Here is a 19,423-nt window from a genome sequence, read left to right as displayed (position 1 = left end):
ATAGTAAGAGGTCATTTGCTACACATCATGGGTGGTTTATTGCCCAGACTAGTGGCAAGGCTGTGACATTGACAAGCGGAAACCTTGACTGATGGAATTGCCTGATTGCTACTGAAGCATCACCTTCACTAGGGACTGCGAGTCCACAAACTGCTAGAACTTTCTTGGTGTTGGGTTGTGTTGTTGCCTTAATTGTAATCGCCTTTGTGTATGGGTCAAGATTCTTGGTTTTAAGTGACAGAAGCCCAGCTGGAATTGCCTTAAGCCCCAAATGGAACTGATTGGCTCTTGCCACTGAGCAGGCTGTCCTAGCTAAGCCATGGCTGAGTCTCAGTGTTCAGACGAAGCTGTCTGTACGTGCTTCTTTCCAGTTCTTGTCTCCGCTTTCTTCTGGGTTGGTGTCATTCTCAGCAAGCTCCAGGCTTACATCATATCAGCTTAGCAACCCCTGGGAAAAAGAGAGCTTCTTTTCTTAATATTGCCAGCAGAAGTCCAGAAATGAGCACCATTGAACCAGCCTGGGGTCTCATGCCCGCCCCTGAGCTAGTCACTGTGACAGGGGGGCATGGGGTACTCTAAGTGGCCCTTCCCTGGAGTCAGGGTGGCATCAGCTCCTTCCAAGCTAGTGGACAGAGAGTGAGAGAAAGGGATGGTTCAGCGTAGGAAAATTAGGGAGAAGAGGAATGTATACCCAGCAGGCAGACGTTCACCTACTCTTGGTATATTCAACTTTTGCCTAAGATAGCACTGATTATTTTTAGAGCTTGGGGTACAGTATCGCCAAATTCATTTTCTTAGAGTATCATATTCATCGTATCACTCATGGTGAGTCCGACGCATCCATTATGTCAAGTGTAAAGTTCCCCCAGGCCATCAGAGCGCTCCAGACTGTTCCCACCCATCTAAGCTTGGGAGCACAGATGAAGACCCTGTAACCCCAGCTGGGGAGCCAGGAGCATCCTTGGTAGGCAGACACCCATTTACATGGAGACCTAAAGGATGAGTGGTTGTTACAGGCAGTAGGGGGCAGGCTGGAAGGGGGGATGCTGCAGGCAGAGGAGACAGCGTTTGAGAAGCCTGCAGGAGAGAGACACAGGGCAAGGGGGTGTGTAGGGCCCGAGAGCAGAGCCATGAGGCTGGAGAGGTCACAGAGCCTAGGTCCCACTGGGCCTTGTAAATTCTGTTGAGGAATTTGGACACTAGGCTGAGAACAGTGGGGAGCCGTGTGCTGTGGTCTGGCCGAAGTTTGGAGAATGGATTGGAGGAGCGTCCCCTCAGGGGCTGCTTCTGTCTTATAGTACGTGAGGGTAGTGCCTGCAGTAACCCAGGAGTGTTTCTTGTGCCATTTCACGTTGATGGTCCTTCTCTCACTCACTGTTGCACACACCTCACCTGTCTGCATCTGTGCTGTCTCCAGATGCCGAACTGTATCCTTAAAATACCAATTCTTGGGAATTCTCTGGCAGTCCAGTGGTTAGGACTCAGCACTTTCACTGCGGTGGCCCGGGTTCAATCTCTGGTCCGGGAACTAAGATCCCACAAGCTGCGTGGCATGGCCACAAAAAACAGAACAAAACAAACCTAAACAGTTCTTTCATAAAAATTGCCCTGGTGACTTAAGCCAACAAGAAGTTTTACTGTCATCTGCAGCTTCTCCTGTTCTTGCTCCCACCGTCTCACTCAACATGTTATCATAAGGTCCTCTCATTGCCAAAGAGTTAGACCAGCTGGTGGGTGCTCTGGGCTCTTCAAGCTTTATCCCACCTGTGAGTTAGATCCCCAGGAAGCTGGCCAGGGTTCCTCAGGCATGACCTTTCGCTATCAGAAATGGTCTTACTTGAATATATGTTTGTTTCCTTCTCCCAGATTTGAACGTAAGCCTTGTGAGGACAGAGGCCTGGGTGGCTTGTTCACGTGGAAATTGTCAGATGCCAGTACAGGGCCTAGCACGCAGTAAAAGATCAACAAGAATTCGTCATAGGATGAATGAAAGAGGCGAGTTCTGGCCTGACTTTTCCTAACAGCAGTTCCTAACAGCTCTTGCCAGTTTGGGCACCGCGCCTGTGCCAGAGCTGTGACTTTTTCTAGGGCTGAAAGCCCTGCTACGGCAATCTGGCCGTGATTGCCGGCTCCCCGGCACCTCAGTCCCGGCCTCACTCGCTGGCCCAGTTTGACATCTTTCAGGGGTGATTCATCAGGAGAAGCACCGCCTTTAACACCTTTTGCTAGTCTTCTAGTCCGCCTCCACCCTGCCGGGAGCTTCTCCTTGTCCTGCTGGCCAGAGGGCTGGATCCTGACCAAATGGAGGTTTTCAGGACACAGAGTAGGACCCTCTGGGAGGTGTCTTCCCTGGTGCTGAGGAGGCCACACAGACACAGGCTCCATGTCCCCTCACCCCAGACGTTGTTATTTGGGGGGTGTGCTTTGGGGGAATGGATTTCCAGTCCCCCTAGGCCCTATCCTTCCTCACACTCTAGCTTGCGCATGTTTCAGTATCTTCCAATGGGAGCATCCTAAGAGACATGATAGAAGTCATAAAACTTGTATGAATTTGAATTTAGTATGTCTGTCTCTGAAGTGGACATAATTATTATTAACTGTAATGGTTTAACTTGTGAAATAAGTGAGTCTCTTGAGAAAGCAGAGTCTGTGGAGGAAGGATCTGTTTACAGTCCGTGGTCCTTGGTGATGAGCCTCTAATGTATTGGTTGCACGTTGGTAACAGGCTGCAGTTTTTCTGTCTCCAGGCGCTTCAAACTCCTAAGTTTTTCTCTCAAAGTAAAGTTTGCTCATGTGCAAGAGTCTGAAATTGGGATTCTACATTCTGCAGAACTTCCTCTGGAGATATGATAATGCCGGCTCTCTTCCAATAAAGTGGAATAAGGGTCAGTGATAAGCACTTATCTTGAGATCTGATACGTGTTGTCATGCCTTTTCAGTTTGTTTATTTGGTAGTCTTGTGTGCTAGGCATTCATAACTTCATGGAAATGCTTGGCTAATAAAAGCGTTTAACTCATTGTTTGCATCTTCTGTACTATAATGGTTACAAGCAAGGGGTTACTGCCTGGGTGCCCTGTCCTTGTGTTGGGACTCTGGGTGGGTCCTAGCCTCCCAGAGCCTCAGCTCCCCAGATCATCAGCCCTGCAGGATTGTTGTAAGGGTTTAATGAGGGAACACATCTGAAGCATTCAGAACAGGGCCTGGCAATAGGAGACTGCAACTGTTTTTATATTTATTTATTTTTTTAAAATTAATTTAGTTTTGGCTGCGTTCGGTTTTCATTGCTACACGCAGGCTTTCTCTAGTTGCAACAAGAGAGGGCCACTCTTCTTCGCTGTGGTGCGCGGGCTTCTCATTGCAGTGACCTCTCTTTGTTGTGGAGCATGGACTCTAGGCTTGCTCTAGGCTCTAGAGCGCAGGCTTAGTAGTTGTGGCGCACAGGCTTAGTTGCTCTGCGGCATGTGGGATCTTCCCGGAACAGGGCTTGAACCCGTGTCCCCTCCTTTGGCAGGCGGGCTTCCAACCACTGCACCACCAGGGAAGCCCAGGAGGCTGCAACTGTTTTTATGATGATGATGGTAAAAATATACACACATAGAGTTTGAGAGAGAATGTTATCATTGTAGCAGTTACTATCATTGTAAGAGAAAAATCTGTCACTGTCCTTGGAATCTTATCTAGATAGGGAACACAGCTTTGCACGTAGAGATGACTGTTAGCTTGTTGATCATCTGAGCGATTAGGAATCTAATGCCCAGGAACTGCTGTGCCGTCCTTTTAGTGGTGTACTACGTAGTCACTACTGATGCTTGAGAACAGTTGCCAATAACAAAAATGCTTTTATTTTAGCCAGAGGTGGGAAGAAAGATGGGCATGGTAATGGACATACAGCATGAGCTCAACTATGTTAATATCCATAGCAAAGAAAAAGACCCAAGGAAATAGATTGCAACTCCAGCAGTGGTCATCTCTGGGCAGTGGCATGATTGACAATTGCCGTTTCTCTTTTTGTTGTTGTTGAGGTTTCCAACCTTTCTAAAATGAGTGTTATGTTTAAGACCAGAAAGTTATTAAACTATATTAGTATCTCTGAGGTAGTTGAATTACTTGATCTTCCAAAGTCCTGGAATTAGATGCAGCATTAAAATATTAATCTTTAATCCATTCAGCTTTCTTTCTTTTCTCCCCCCACTACATTTAAGCAAACATATATTGAGGGTCTCTTCCAAAAAGATTACCTGAAACAGTGTGCTGGGGCATCGTGAGGGCAAAAAGATGAGCCAGTGCGGTGGGAATTTAGAGCTTGAGATCTAGCGGGTGTTTCCATCTACCAACAACAAACATTTAGAAAATGAGTATTTTGAAACACTCCCATTTACAACAGCATCAAAAAACCCATCAAATACCTAGGAATAAATCTCACAAAAGATGTGCAAGCCCCCTATCCAGCAAACCTTGAAGGAAATGTAAATGTCATCATGTTACACTCTCCAAAAGATGTCAGTTCTCTCTGTATTTAGCTATAGGTTTAGGGCAGTCTTAAAGGAAATCTTAGCAGGTATTTTTGTGGAAATTGAGAAGGTGATTTTAAAATATATATGGAAATTCAAAGGACCAAGAATAGCCAATATAATAATAAAAGAAAAACAAAAGGAAAGAAGTTGGAAGACTTACATTATCACATTGCAAGATTTATTATAAAGCTACAGTGATCAGACAGCATCGTGTTGGCACAAAGGTAAACAGATCAGTGGAACTAGAGGATCCAGAAAGAGTCCCATGCGTGGTCACCTGATTAATGGCAACAGTGACATCGGTGTGCTTTGGAGAAATGAGGACCTTTTCAGTAGATGATGCTGAATCAACTAGATAGCCATATGGAAGAAATGAATTTTGGCCAGTATCTTACACCATACACAAAAATGAGTTTCAAATGTACTCTAAGTCAAAATGTGAAAGGTAAAATAGTAACTTTTTAAAAGAAGAAAACAGCATTTCTTCATGACCTTGGGGTAGGTAAGGATGTCTTAAGGTTGATACAAAAAACACTGTCCAAGGGAAAGATTGATAAACTGGACCGCATTAAAATTAGGAACTTTTGCTCATCGAAAGACCACTGTAAAGAGAGTGAAAAGGCAAGCCACATTCAGAGAAAATGTTTGCCATAGGTATATCCAGTAAAGGATTTGTATTCAGAATGCATAAACTCCATAAAATTAATAAGAAAAAGGTTCTCTACCTAGAAAAAATGGGCAAAAAGCTTTCACAGACACCTCACAAAAGTAGATATTTAAATGGCTCTGAACATGTGAAAAGACACCCAACTTCATGCGTGGTCATGCGGTGAAACCCTGGCGCGGCATCACCACGTGCCAGCAGATGGCGCCACTGAGAAAGGCAGAGCGCATTAAGCCCTGCCGAGGTGGGGGATTGGCTGGATCCCTCTGAGCCAGCCTCTGCCCTTTGGCTGCAGATGAGCTGCTGAGCGAGCGTCCCTCAGTTCCCGTCCTGGCCTGTGCCGTGCTAGTGATGTGCACAGCCCCAGGTTACTGCGAGTATGAGGGTCACAGGAAGGCCCGCACACAGGGCCAGGCATGTAGGCCATGCACCGCACATGGGAGCGCCTAGAATCTTCTTTTCAAGACTTAACACCCTCCCCTTACCCTGGGTTTGTCTGTAAGGGCCTCCTCATAGTTACTAGAATTTTTTTGAGGTGTTATTTAGTGAAGGCAATGATAACAGTAATAGCTGGCACTTGTGTCATCCATGGGAACTGCCAGGTTAGTTGTCTACCTTTTTACTTGTTTGTTCCTAACGACACCGTGATAGGTAGGTACTAAAGTACTTAGGTGCTATTGCCTCTCCTATTTTACAGGTGAGATAACTGAGGTACAGAGATTAAGTAACTTGCTTGACATCACCCAGCTAATACCAAATATTCCACTTCCTGCTCTGGTTTCTCTGGACCTTCCCATAACTCCTGCAGTGAAGTCCTCTTTTCATGACTGTTTGGATCCAGCCTGATCTCTCCTTCCTACCTTCTTGGAATATTCTTTGTATAATGTAATAATGATTTTAATAGCCCCCCTCATAACAACCACCTTATAATAATAGTAGCAGCAGCTAGCCCTGCATCCGTTGAGCGCTTACTGTGTGCCAGGCACCATGCTCAGCTCTTTCTATGTGGTATCACATCAAATCTCTGGAACAGTCCAGCAAGGAGGCCTTGATGGTTGTAGAAGCTGACGCCCAGAGAGGTGAAGTGCCTTGTCCAAGGCCACTTATAGGAAGAGACAGGGCCAGGAATCAAGCCCAGGTCTGTCTACTGGACTCCAAATGTTTGAACTCTTCACTACCGCTCTGTTCCACTACTTGCTGTGTTTGGCATTTGGCCCCTTGACTATGTTTGGTCTTGTATGCTCTGATCTACCTCATATTCATGGAGATGGTCCCCTACCCTTCCCCCATTCAGCATTTATTTAGCGCCTACTGTGTTCCAGACATTCTGGAGTCTTTTGAGGTCACCAAGATCAATAAGATGATGTTCCTGACCTTGAGGAGCTCAGGTCTAGTAAAGGAGGCAGATCATTGCCAATCAGGGTGGTCTGTGCAGCAGCAAATGCATATGGGTACAGAGGTGCCAGAGAGAAGGCTTCACCAAGAGATGCCTGAGCTGGGTTTCGACATATGAGTAAGAGTTTGCTGGTTGGTCAGGGCAGCAAGGGTATTTCAGGCAGAAAGCACAGTGAATAGAAGTCAGGGCTGATCGTCAAGATTTTAACCTCTCCTATCCCTATTGGGGGTCTTCAGAGCAGACCCACTTACCCAGGCTGCTGCCTCCTGGGCCAGGAGTGTGATAGTGAGGTGATAATGCATGTTGTCCTCTACGCAGAAGGAAACACCAGACTGGGGAGAATCCGCCTCTCCCCATGTTGCCAACAATGCCTGTCACAGCAGGTGGGGGGCGTACTGTTCACTACATGGGCAGTGTCACTGACGGCCATGGCGTGAGTGATGCCGTGGCTCTGAAACAAGAGTGGGAGCTCCTTCAAAATGCAGATTTGGGACCCTGCACCCAGGGCTCAGATTCTGGGAGTCCCGGGTCGGAAGCCAGAATCTGCACCTTAAGCAGGTGATTCTGATGTAGGAGGCCTGTGAACCACAGTTTGAAAAACTCTGCTCTTTGAGCCTTTTGAGGAAGAGGCACTCGAGGCAAGATGGAGATGTGGATTCATGAGTGGGTCGCCTGGATTCATCCCAGGGTGGGTCAGTGCTGTGGAGTCACCTAATCACAGGGGACCACTGGCCTCACCCCGCCACCCACAGCCCTGCCGGTGGATTTGGGCACAGGTGCTAGAGAGTTCTGTTTTGGGAGAGCTATGCTAGTTACTGCATGTTAAAAGTTGCATGTAGTTTTAATTAATTAGATTAACTAAATGATTAAAAAAATGATTATAGTGTGTCTTTAGACAAACAGCACAAGCACTAATAACTAAAACCCCCTAAAGCAGCAGATGGCCCCTGTGGTTCCATTTGCAAGATTCTACCTCTTTACACCCTACCCATTTTTAGAGATCTTCAATGGTATGACCTATCTAGCCTTTCCCTGCCTTTCTCTCGCCAGTCCCCCACCCCCAAACTGAAGGTGGCCAGAAAAGAAGTCGGGAAGTGGATACTCCTGAGTCACTCCCTCTTGCTGCCCCCTTTTCCTTCCCAAGCCGTGACAGCTGAAGTTGCCTCAGTCTGCCGGCCCTGGAGACACTCTTAAAACCGTGCCAGGCGGCGCTCCCAGGGCGTCGGCCAGGCTGCTAGTCCCCACACTGCTCAGGAGTGGCCTCTGCAATTCTTTGGCTTTTGCCCTCACCAGTGGCAGAGGGCCTTCAGGACTAGGCCGGGCCCGCCTGTCCCTGCACATTCAGGTGGGTGAAGTATTGAATACATGGCCATCGCCTCTCAAACCCACTTCACTTTACTCTGTACACAGCAAATAAGAGCTGTGCCCTTGAACTGCAAGCCACCTGCTTCATCTGAGCCATCAGTTCTGTGCTTCATGGGGGATTAAGGGCATTCCAAGGGTGATCATGACGGCACCTGATTTGTGCCCCAGCCACTGGCTCTGGGACCACCCTCCCTGCTGTGTGACTCCACGTCTGATCTCTGCATCAGCCAGGCAGCGGGTCTTAGGCTTTTGGCACTGAGCCGTGTGTCTCCACTTGCTCCGCCAGCGTCAGAATCACCCAGGAGAGTGAAAAAGGCCGATGCCTGGTCTTCCCTCAGTGCCGCTAAATCTGAGTCTCCGGTGGGCTCAGTGGCCCCGCTTTGTCCAGCTCTCCAGGTCATTCTCTTGCACACACTGGAGTTTGAGGATGGTTGTCTTCAAAAGCTTGACAGCCTTGCCTCAGTTTGGGTTGGTGTGTCCCTGGTTATTGAACACTTCGAAGCATTGTCTGCCATTTTTCTCGGGTGGTGAGTTATGTCTCTTCTAAATGGGAATTGTGCTAACAACTGTGTCTGTAAAAAGCACAGCCAAATTGTCCCTAAAATGTTGCTAATGGTCACTGAGCTTGGCTTACATTTCAACTGGTAACCTTTAGTTCTCTTTTCTTTTCCTTTCTCTCAGATATCTGTACCACGTTTTGACCAAAAACACCACCGTCACAGAACAGAACAGGAACCTGCTGGTGGAGACCATCCGATCCATCACCGAGATTCTGATCTGGGGGGATCAGAATGACAGCTCTGTATTTGAGTAAGGGTTTCTGGTTTTTTGCTTTTTGATTCTTCTTCTTCCTTTGAATAATTTTCTAAATGTGTACCATGAGTCATTCCTGATGATGGCAGGGTTTGATGCCAATTTGGTCCTGCACAGATATCTGTCTCTCTCCCTCTCTGTCTCTCTCTCTGTCTCTCTAAAATGTCCTTGAAACACTGTAAAAATGCCTGCTGAAAATGGGGAAGTTATGGAAAACAGTGTCCCTAGAAAAATTTGAAAAGATCATGGATAATTTTCCAAGTAATGTCTGATTATCTCCCCCAAAGGAAGGAGAAAATGTCTTGAGTAGTTAGATTCTAAGTGAACTGAAAAGACCCTTCCCCAGGTGGAGACACTAAGGGCTAACATTGATTGTGTTTACTGATGGGTGGCCACAGTGCTGAGCTCTTGATGAGATAATCCTTCTAAGTCTCCCAACTACCCGAGGGTAGAGGACCATCATCATCCCCATCCCCTTCCCCATCTTCATCCCCATGCCCATCCTTATCCTCATCCCCACCCCTTTTTATGCTCAAGGTCAAACGGCTCACACCTAGAGCCCATGGAGGGATTTCTCCTCACTCTCATACTTCCTAGGTGAAGAGTCTCAGGCCCGCCTCAGTTTGCTCATCTTTAAGTGAGAGAGAGCAAGTTCCCTGCCCAGTGCCTGTTACAGAGTTAGGCACTCAAGAAATGTTAGCAAATGATCATTTTAAAAGGTGTCCCTATTGGGACTTCCCTGGTGGCACAGTGGTTAAGAATTGCCTGCCAATGCAGGGGACATTGGGAAGAGGGAGACCCAACACTGAGTCGACCGACAGACCCACGGGACTGCCGGGAATTGTTCTGAGTATCCCAGATGAGAGATTATCTGGTCTTAGCATGAATACAGAGAACACCAAACTAGAAACGTCATTTTCTTCCTTTAAAGACAGGCATTAGGGGGTCTGCATTTCAAGACTAAAAGAGCCAATGTGTGCCTCCCAAAGTCATTGCCCCCAGGCTGCATGTAGACAAATGTCCCGTCCAGGACAAGAAAGGCAAAGCAGACTTGGGGACCAGCTGGGGTCCCATGACCACATCAGCACCTTCTCTTTCCTTCCAGTTCTCATACCCTAGATGTGGAAATGACAAACTTGTTAATTGAGAAACCCAAACTCTTAATATTCAGCATGATCTTACCCCTTTGTAGGGAATTACTCTGGTTCCCAGGTTGTTGGTGAGCACTCAAAGCTATGAAAGCAAAGGAAAGAGGCTTTAGTGAGGAAAACTGAGCTTATAAAATATTGGATGGAAAATGCTGCTTGTTGGGTTTATAAGTGTAGGTAGGTCACTGTGTAATCATTTAGTCGGGAAAGATCTTTCCCACTCTGTCAGAAATCACTGCTTCCCAGAATCAGCACTGTTCTCACGTTCCGGGAAGAGAGTCTGAAAGGTCGCGTTTTTCTTGATGGAGGACAGCATCGTGGGAGCTGGGTATCGCAGAAGCCGAGGCCACACGGGTGGTGTGATCTGGCTGCTCTGCGGATGCCTTTGTTGGGGTGCACACACGTGTGCTGGGCGTGCAACCAGAGGACGACATGCATTTCCACGTGTAGAAGCAGACCACTGACACTTTCCCATTCTCTCCCCAGCTTCTTCCTGGAGAAGAACATGTTCGTCTTCTTCTTGAACATCCTGCGGCAGAAGTCAGGCCGCTACGTGTGCGTTCAGCTGCTGCAGACCTTGAACATCCTCTTCGAGAATATCAGTCACGAGACCTCACTTTGTAAGGACAGTCCTGACACTTGCCTCTGCACCTCTGAGTGTCAGCTGCGTGTCGTTTGCCGTGGCGTTCATGTTGCTGTTTGAATGTCTGTGCTTACTGTGTGTCTTGGTGTGCTTGGGCTGCCATAGCAAAATACCCAGGCTGGGCAGCTTAGACGACAGAAATTTATTTTCTCATAGTTCTGTAGGCTGGAAGTCCAAGATCATGGTGCCATCAGGGTTTCTGGTGAGGCCTCTCTTCCTGGTTTGCAAATGGCCACATTCTCTTTGTGTCCTCATGTGTTCTTTCCTCTGTGCACATGGAGAGAGGGAGAGTTCTGGTGTCTCTTCCTTTTCTTAGAAGGACACCAGTCTTCTCGGATCAGGGCCCCACCCTATGACCTCATTTAACCTTAATTACCTCCTGAAAGGCTGCATCTCCAAATACATTCACCGAAGGGTGTGGCTTTGGCCCCTGACCTGCCTGCTTCAATCCCACTGCCCGACTGACAAGGGTGTGACTCAGAGCCTCTTCCTGGCCCTCGATCTTGTCTGAAACAACCAACCTGCGAGGCAGGTGCTGTCAGTGCCCTCATTTAACACCTAGAGAGTTTGAGTCACTGGCCCCAGGTGACAGCTCTAGCAAGGCAGGAATTGAGAATGGGTTTCAGCCCAGGTGAGCTAGCTCAGTGGTCCTCAGCTGGGGGTGACTGTGCTCCCAGTGGACATTTGTCAGTGTCTGGAGACATTCCTGGGGGGCGGGTGCTACTGGCATCTAGTGGGTAGAGACCAGGGATGCTGTTAAACATCCTACAACACACAGGACAGCCCCCAACAATAAAGGATTAGTTAGCCCAAAATGTCAACAGTGCCGAGGGTTAGAAACCCTGGTTTAGCTCCTAATCATCCGGGCTTGATCACGAGCTTTATTTTCCAAGATGACTGTACCAAACCCCAGGCCCTGCCTGCAGGAAGCAGGGAAGAGAAGACAAGTGATGGAATGTCTATGCCACAGGCAGGCCCTAGGTCCCCAAGACAGATTTTAAAAAGTTTCTAATGGGTGGAGAGAGGTAGAGATGGTGGCATTCCTCCTGAGGAGGGAGGAGGGAGGGATAGGAAGGAGCTGCAGACTGATGGCCACTAGATGGTGCTGCTGTCCCAGGAGACTCTCCTTACGCGCTTCCCCATGTCTGTGAGTTGCCAAATATGAGTTGACTCACTCTCCCTGAGTGGTTTCCCAACAGCTTTTGTTACCCTGGATATCAGTTGCATGTGGTTTCTGAAAACTCCGAGAGGGGAAGGCCCAGCTTGCTGGTACGGGCCATGGACTCAGACCCAAGCAGTTCTGAGCCCTGGTTCTGCCACAAACACCCCAGGTGTATTCTGGGGAGTGAACTCTCCAAGCTACAGTTTCTGCATCTGTGAAGGAGAGATAATGCTAGTACCTGGTGATTAGAGTGGTTTGAGGATTGAGTGTGACAGTGGGTGTGCAGAGTGTAGGATCGTGTCTGGCAGGTGGAAGTGTCCAGTTAGAGTTGGTTTTATCATGAAATCCAGCATTCCCCCAAATGACTGTTTTCTGATAACCCAGCTAACCCCAGGGCTACTGGATTGAAGAGGGAGTTGAAAATTCTGGGCTTTCTGGATCATGTGGCCTTTCTTGTACTAGGACTAAAAAGGGTGCTGTGCTATAAGAAAACCCAGGCAGATGCTGCTGGCCATACAGGGGAGTGCTTTCATAAGGCCTGCCAAAGCAGCAGAAATTACTCACAGTTTACAGAACTTGGATGTATGGGGGTGAGAAGGATGGGTGAGTTTTGCTTTTTTTTTTATTTTCTAATTATAGAGAGAAAATGTCCTCATTATAAAACAACAACAACAAAAATCAAACATTAAAAAACTGTAGAAAGCAAAAGTTCTATAGACTCTCACCCTAAAGGTTCAGTGGACACATACCATTTTGCTGTTTGTTTTATTTTTCCCAACTTACTAGTGTATCTTAGATTTTTCATATTGTCCGTTCATGCATCCCTACCTTGTTTGGTTTAAGAGCTGCGTCTTGCTGGGCCATAACTTATTTAACGTGACCATGGGCGTTTAGGTGGTTTCCGGATTTTCATTATTACAAGCAGCCATTTCACGAGTGCACCTGTTGCCTGTTGGGTTTGGTGACCTACGTGACAGAAGGCCTGAGAGCCTGAGATTACTTATAGACTCCTGGGTTTATTATAAAAAGAGACCACAGAAAGCTGGCCACACAGTAAGGGGGTAGTAGAAAAATCCCAGTCGATTAATAGAGGCACCTCCGCCACCCCCATGGTGGCCTCACCAACCACAGAGTCATGTCGTGGAGGCCCTGGTAAAGTCCCTGCTGGGGAAGGATGGGAGCGTGTGGCTCTTCCACTTCAAGACTGCAGCCGAGAAGCCCGAGCTTGCACATCTCAAGCTGCCAGCATAGGCGTCTGTGCCCCTGGTGGCCCGGCAGCCACTAACCAGTCACAGTGGGGCTAACATTCCTTCTCCGGCAAGCCCATTCATCCCCAGCCAACCACAGCTGTCAAGACAGCATGAAAAGAAGTGCTCGAGGCATCAGCATCACCTGGCTGGTTGTTACAGGTGTGGATTCTGGGTGGGTAGATTGTGGACTGTTCAAGGAACAGGATACTATATAGCAGGAAGGAAGAAAAAGGAATGCACTGCTAGCACACATGCAGCAACATGGATAACTGAGATGTGGTGATGAGTGAAAGAGGCCAGACACCAGAGGGAGATTCCTGTATGAGTCCATGTATATGAAGTTCAAGATCAGGCAAAGCGAGTCTGTGGTGCTGGAAGTTAGGCTAGGGGCTGGCTTTGGGAAGAGAGTATTGACGGGGCAGGGGTGTGAGGGACCTTTCGGGGAGCTGGAAATGCACTGCCTGATCTGGGTGGTGTATTTATTTGCAAAAATTCATCAAGCTGGACACCTAAGTTTTGTGAGATGTGTGCGTGTGTGTGTATATACATATATATATGTATATATACACACACACACAGGTATGAGTACTTAAGATTCATATATATGTACATTTTCACATATATCAAGCTTTAGATTTGTGATATATGTAACTTCATTTTTTTTACAAGATATTAAATATAGTTCCTTGTGCTGTACAGTAGGTCTTTGTTATTTATTTTATATATAGTCGTGTGTATCTGTTAATCTCAAGCTCCTAATTTATCCCTCCCCCACCCCCCTTTCCCCTTTGGTAACCATAAGTTTGTTTTCTATGTCTGTGAGTCTGTTTCTATTTTGTAAATAAGTTCATTTGTATCATTTTTTTAGATTCCACATATAAGTGATATTATAGGATATTTGTCTTTCAAATGTGTGACTTAATTCACTTAGTATGAAAATTTCTAGGTCCATCCTTGTTGCTACAAATGGCAGTATTTCATTCTTTTTTATGGCTGAGTAATATTCCTGTGTGTGTGTGTGTGTGTGTGTGTGTGTGTGTGTGTGTGTGTGTATCTATCTATCTCATATCATCTTTATCCATTCATCTGTTTATGGACACTTAGGTTGCTTCCATGTCTTGGCTTTTGTAAATAGTGCTGCTGTGAACATTGGGGTGCATGTGTCTTTTTGAATTAGAGTTTTCATCTTTTCCAGGTATATGCTGCACAGGAGTGGAATTGCTGGGTCATATGCTAGTTCTATTTTTAGTTTGTTAAAGAACCTCCATACTGTCCTCCATAGTGGCTGCACCAATATACATTCCCACCAACAGTGTAGGAGGGTTCCCTTTTCGCCACACCTTCTCCAGGATTTGTTATTTGTAGACTTTTTGATGATTGACATTCTGACTGGAGTGAGGTGATACCTCGTTGTAGTTTTGATTTGCATTTCTCTAATTAGCAATGTTGAGCATCTTTTCATGTGGCTGTTGGCCATCTGTATGTCTTCTGCCCAATTTTTGATTTGGTTGTTTGTTTTTTTGATATTGAGCTGTGTGAGCTGTTTGTATATTTTGGAAGTTAAGCCCTTGTTGGTCACACTGTTTGCAAATATTTTCTCCCATTCCATAGGTTGTCCTTTCGTTTTGTTTATGGTTTCTTCTGCTGTGCAAAAGCTTACGAGTTTGGTTAGGTCCCATTTGTTTGTTTTTGCTTTTATTTCTGTTGCTTTGGGAGACTGACCTAAGAAAACACTGGTATGATTTATGTCAGCGAATGTTTTGCCTATGATTTCTTCTAGGAGTTTTATGGTGTCATGTCTTATATTTAAGTGTTTAAGCCATTTTGAGTTTATTTTTGTATATGGTGAGAGGGTATGTTCTAACTTCACTGATTTACATGCGGCTGTCCAGCTTTCTCAACACCACTTGCTGAAGAGACTGTCTTTTCTCCATTGTATTTCTTGCCTCCTTTGTTGAAGGTTAATTGACTGTAGGTGTGTGAGTTTATTTCTGGGATCTCTATTCTGTTCCATTGATCCATATGTCTGTTTTTATGCCAATACCACACTGTTTTGATTACTGTAGCTTTGTAGTATTGTCTGAAGTCTGGGAAGGTTATGCCTCCAGCTTTGTTCTTTTCTCTCAGGATTACTTTGGCAATTCTGGGTCTTTTGTGGTTCCATATAAATTTTAGGATTATTTGTTTTAGTTCTGTGAAAGATGTCATGGGTAATTTGATAGGGATCACATTAAATCTATAGATTGCTTTGGGTAGTATGGCCATTTCAACAATACTAATTCTTCCAGTCCAAGAGCATGGGATATCTTTCCATTTCTTTAAAGCATCTTCAGTTTCCTCTCTCAGTGTTTTATAGTTCTCAGCATATAAGTCTTTCATCTCCTTGGTCAGGTTTATTCCTAGGTATTTTATTATTATTTTTTGACATGATTTTAAAAGGGATTTTCTTTTTTTTTTTTAACTTTCTCCTTCTTATATTTCATTTTAGTGTAAAGACATGCAACAGAGTTCTGTATGTTAATCTTGTATCCTGCTACCTTGCTGAGTTCATTTATCAGTTCTAATAGTTTTTGTATGGAGTCTTCATGGTTTTCTTTAGAGAGTATCATGTCATCTGCATATAATGACAGTTTTATCTCTTCCTTTTCAATTTGGATGCCTTTTATTTCTTTTTCTTTTCTGATTGTTGTGGCTAAGACTTCCAATACTATGTTGAATAGAAGTGGTGAGAGTGGGCATCCTTGTCTTGTTCTAGAATTTAGTGGGAAGGCATTCAGCTTTTCACCATTGAGTATCATGTTGGCTGTGGGTTTGTCATAAGTGGCTTTAATTATGTTGAGTTATGTTCCCTCTGTACCCACTTTGGTGAGAGTTTTTTATCATGAATGGATGTTGAATTTTATCAAACGCTTTTTCCGCATCTAATCATCTATCATCTGCGATGATTACATGGCTTTTGTCTTTTCTTTTGTTGATGTGGTATATCACAGTGATTGATTTGCATGTGTTGAATCGTCCTTGTAACCCTGGGATGAATCCAACTTGATCATGGTGTATGATCTTTTTTATATGTTGTTGGATTCAGTTTGTTGAGGATTTTTGCATCTATATTCATCAAAGACACTTGCCTGTAATTTTCTTTTTTTGTTAGTGTCTTTGTCTGATTTTGGTATCAGGGTCATGGTGGCATCATAGAATGACTTTGGGAATGTTCCCTTCTCTACAGTCTTTTGGAAGAGTTTGAGGAGGATCACTGTAAATTCTTCTTTTTATGTTTGGTAGAATTCCCCAGTGAAGCCGTCTGGTCCTGGACCTTTGTTTGCAGGGAGTCTTTTTTGTTTGTTTGGTTGTTTTTTTAATTACAGATTTTATTTCACTTCTAGTGATTGGTCTGTTCAAATTATCTATTTCTTCTTCTTTTTTTTTTTTTTTTGCGGTGCGCGGGCCTCTCACTGTTGTGGCCTCTCCCATCGCGGAGCACAGGCTCCGGATGCGCAGGCCCAGTGGCCACGGCTCACGGGCCCAGCTGCTCCGCGGCATGTGGGATCTTCCCGGACCGGGGCACGAACCCGCGTCCCCTGCATCGGCAGGCGGACTCTCAACCACTGTGCCACCAGGGAAGCCCTATCTATTTCTTCTTGATTCAGTTTTGGTGGGCTGTATGTTTCTAGAAACTTGTCCATTTCTTATAGGTTGTCCATTTTGTTGGCATATAACTCTTCACAGTATTCTCTTATGTTTTTTTGTTTTTCTGCAGTATCGGTTGTTATTTCTCTTCTTTCATTTCTTATTTTCTTCTTTGGGTTCTCTCTCTTTTCTTCTTGGTGAGCCTAGTCAGAGGTTTATTGATTTTGTTTATCCTTTCAAAAAACTAGCTCTTGGTTTTATAGATATTTTTTTCCTATTGTTTTCTTTATCTCTCTTTTATTTATTTCCTCTCTGATCTTTATTATTTCCTTCCTTCTGCTGACTCTAGGTTTTGTTTTTTCTTCTTTTTCTTTTAGGTGGTAGGTTACGTTGGTTTTTTTTGTTTGTTTTTTTTTTTTAAGATTTTTCTTGTTTTTTGAGGAAGGGCTGTATCGCTATGAGCTTCCTTCTTAGGACTGCTTTTGCTGCATCCCATAGATTTTGTATAGTGTGTGTAACCTCATTTTTAAACATATTAAAATTCTTAGGACCCCACTTCAGATCTACTGCCTCCTCTCTTAACGTGGGCCCCAAGATTGACCTCAGGAATTGTTATAATTAGGAGATTTGGAAAACTACAGACATGACGTCCTACCTGCAAAGCCTGCTCTGAGACTGTGTTCTGAGGAGCACCCAGCCCACGCTGTGGCCCATCTCATGACCCGTGCTCCTGGATGGCTCTTAGTTTTGTGTTTGGTGATTCTAGCCTTTTCAGTATACTGTGATTGGCCTAAGTTAGGTACCTCTTTGGCACCAAATAAAACTTAACGGTTTATTTCTGTTCCCCCCAAGGACAACAGTCATGGTAACCGGAGGACTGGTGGTGGAGGTTAGGAATCTCCAAGCTTTAGTGAGAAGATGAGGGGGCGGCAGCTCATGTGATTGGGTGCTCCCTCTGTGCTCCTCCGGCCCTCAGTGCTTTTTGTGCATGATCTCCTTTAATCCTCACAATGCCCTGCCCCACGAGGAAGGTCTTCTTGTTCCTGTTTTCAGACAGGGAAGCTGGGGAGTGGGGCAGGTAAGTGTCTTGCCCAAGGTCACCCAGCTAGGAAGTGACAGAGGCAGTGTGGGTCCAAGTTTACCTTTGAACCCAGTGCCTCTGAGATATGAGCATGACAGGAAGCCCTGCAGGGCTTCTTAACACACGGAGTGCTGAGCCCTCCCAGAGATCTGAGTGGGAGGCCAGGGCTGGGGCCCAAGCCTCCGCACGTCTGACAAGCTTCTGTGCTGTCGGTCCCACGACCAGACTTTGAGTAGCAAGGCTGTGCCCCACCCTGCTCCCCTGCCTCACCGCGTCTGCCTGTGGTACATGTGTGGGTCACGTCCTGCCTTTCCCTGTCAGTGGGGAGGCAGCTGGGATGGTGCAGAGCTCACAGGCTGGCAGCCCGAAAGGCAGACAGTGGGCATGGCAGCACTGGCTTCGCAGGGTGTCTGGTAAGGACTCAGAGGATAACGTGTCTGGCCAGGGCCCAAGACCAAGATTGCAGACAGTGGGCCCATGGGTCGCAGTGGGTCTGTAGACCCATTTTCACTGGCCAGCACAGCTTTCAGAATGAGTTGATCTAGTGGCTGACATTTCAACATCCAAGATACAGCATTATGATCTGTGTTTTCCAGCTTCCTTTGCACGGTTGGAAGCTCTCACCACACTGGGCCTGCACTTCTGCAGGGGCTGGGCCCTGGGAGCTTAGCAGGGGTAGCTGCTCTCCTGTGGCTCCAGTGCCCACAGGGCCTCGTCATCGAGTTTTCATCCTTGGCCCCCATTAGTGCATGGTATTAACACAGGACATCGGACCTGAGTTTGAATTCCATCTCCGACTTACTGTCTCTGTGTCCTCGGGCAGGTAATTAGCCTTAGTTTTTACTCATCTGCAAAATGAGGAAAACAAGGCCCACTCTGCAGCATCATCATGACAGTGAATGATAATGTAAAGCAGTCAGCCTGGTGCTGGGCAGGTAGTGGAGGTTCAGCCTCAAGTGGCCTTTATGAAATCATGTTGCCTTATGGGAAGGAAAAAACCACGCGGAGCCCTTTGTGGCATTCGAGGGTGACAGTGTGACTTTTGATGGCAAAATGGGGCCAGCTTTTATAAGATACAGTGCAGCTTACCCTTATCCGTGGGTGGTTTGTGAAAATACCCAAATACCAGCCCGTCTGCCCCACCCCCCGGCTCTCTTGTTGAACTCTGCCAGCAACGAAAGAAAATGCTCAAGTGTTCTTTTCTGTGGTGTGGGAGGCAGGGTGACCCGACTTTTCTCTGGCATTGCTCTTGAACTTTCTAGTGACTACACCTGGTGGCTGATTTCTTTGCTGGTTAAAGGTTAAGCTGCTCCCTATTAACTTGACTGGTTCAAGTACTGATACATCCTCATGGTCATCTGCGTGTTCCTGGACTTTCTCTGCTTGCCTTTCCTCCAGCATGAATTAACTAACCTGTTTTCTTTTGTGTTTTTTTTTCTCCCTCTAGATTATTTGCTGTCTAATAACTATGTAAATTCTATCATTGTCCATAAGTTTGACTTTTCTGATGAGGAGATTATGGCATATTATATATCGTTCCTGAAAACGCTTTCGTTAAAACTCAACAACCACACGGTCCATTTCTTTTACAATGAGGTAAGTAATTGCAGAGGGGCACATTTGGGTGGAAAGCTAGCCAATCAGAGCAGCCCCTTTGGTCTGGGTGGCCTCTGTTTACAAAGCACTTATGCATTCACTGTTTCCTCATTTTCATAGCAACACTGTTTGACCTTGGTATGCTTTAAATTTCTTTTTTATT

At 45.9% G+C, this 19,423-nt stretch overlaps 1 protein-coding gene across 6 annotated transcripts in view; it reads left to right on the top strand.

Moving 5' to 3' along the window:
• Positions 1–19,423, top strand: part of CLEC16A (C-type lectin domain containing 16A) — a 206,922-nt gene that overhangs the window by 3,683 nt on the left and 183,816 nt on the right. For all 6 annotated transcript variants that reach the window (XM_030883952.2, XM_060284270.1, XM_060284271.1 and 3 more), the window contains exons 2-4: positions 8,622–8,750; positions 10,388–10,521; positions 19,112–19,260. In XM_030883952.2, the coding sequence (XP_030739812.1) occupies positions 8,622–8,750; positions 10,388–10,521; positions 19,112–19,260 (412 nt within the window). The remainder of the gene's footprint in view (positions 1–8,621; positions 8,751–10,387; positions 10,522–19,111; positions 19,261–19,423) is intronic.

Source organism: Globicephala melas, chromosome 15 (assembly GCF_963455315.2).
Source record: "Globicephala melas chromosome 15, mGloMel1.2, whole genome shotgun sequence".
In the NCBI taxonomy this organism is placed as follows: Eukaryota; Metazoa; Chordata; class Mammalia; order Artiodactyla; family Delphinidae; genus Globicephala; species Globicephala melas.
This window is presented reverse-complemented; position numbering and strand designations above follow the sequence as displayed.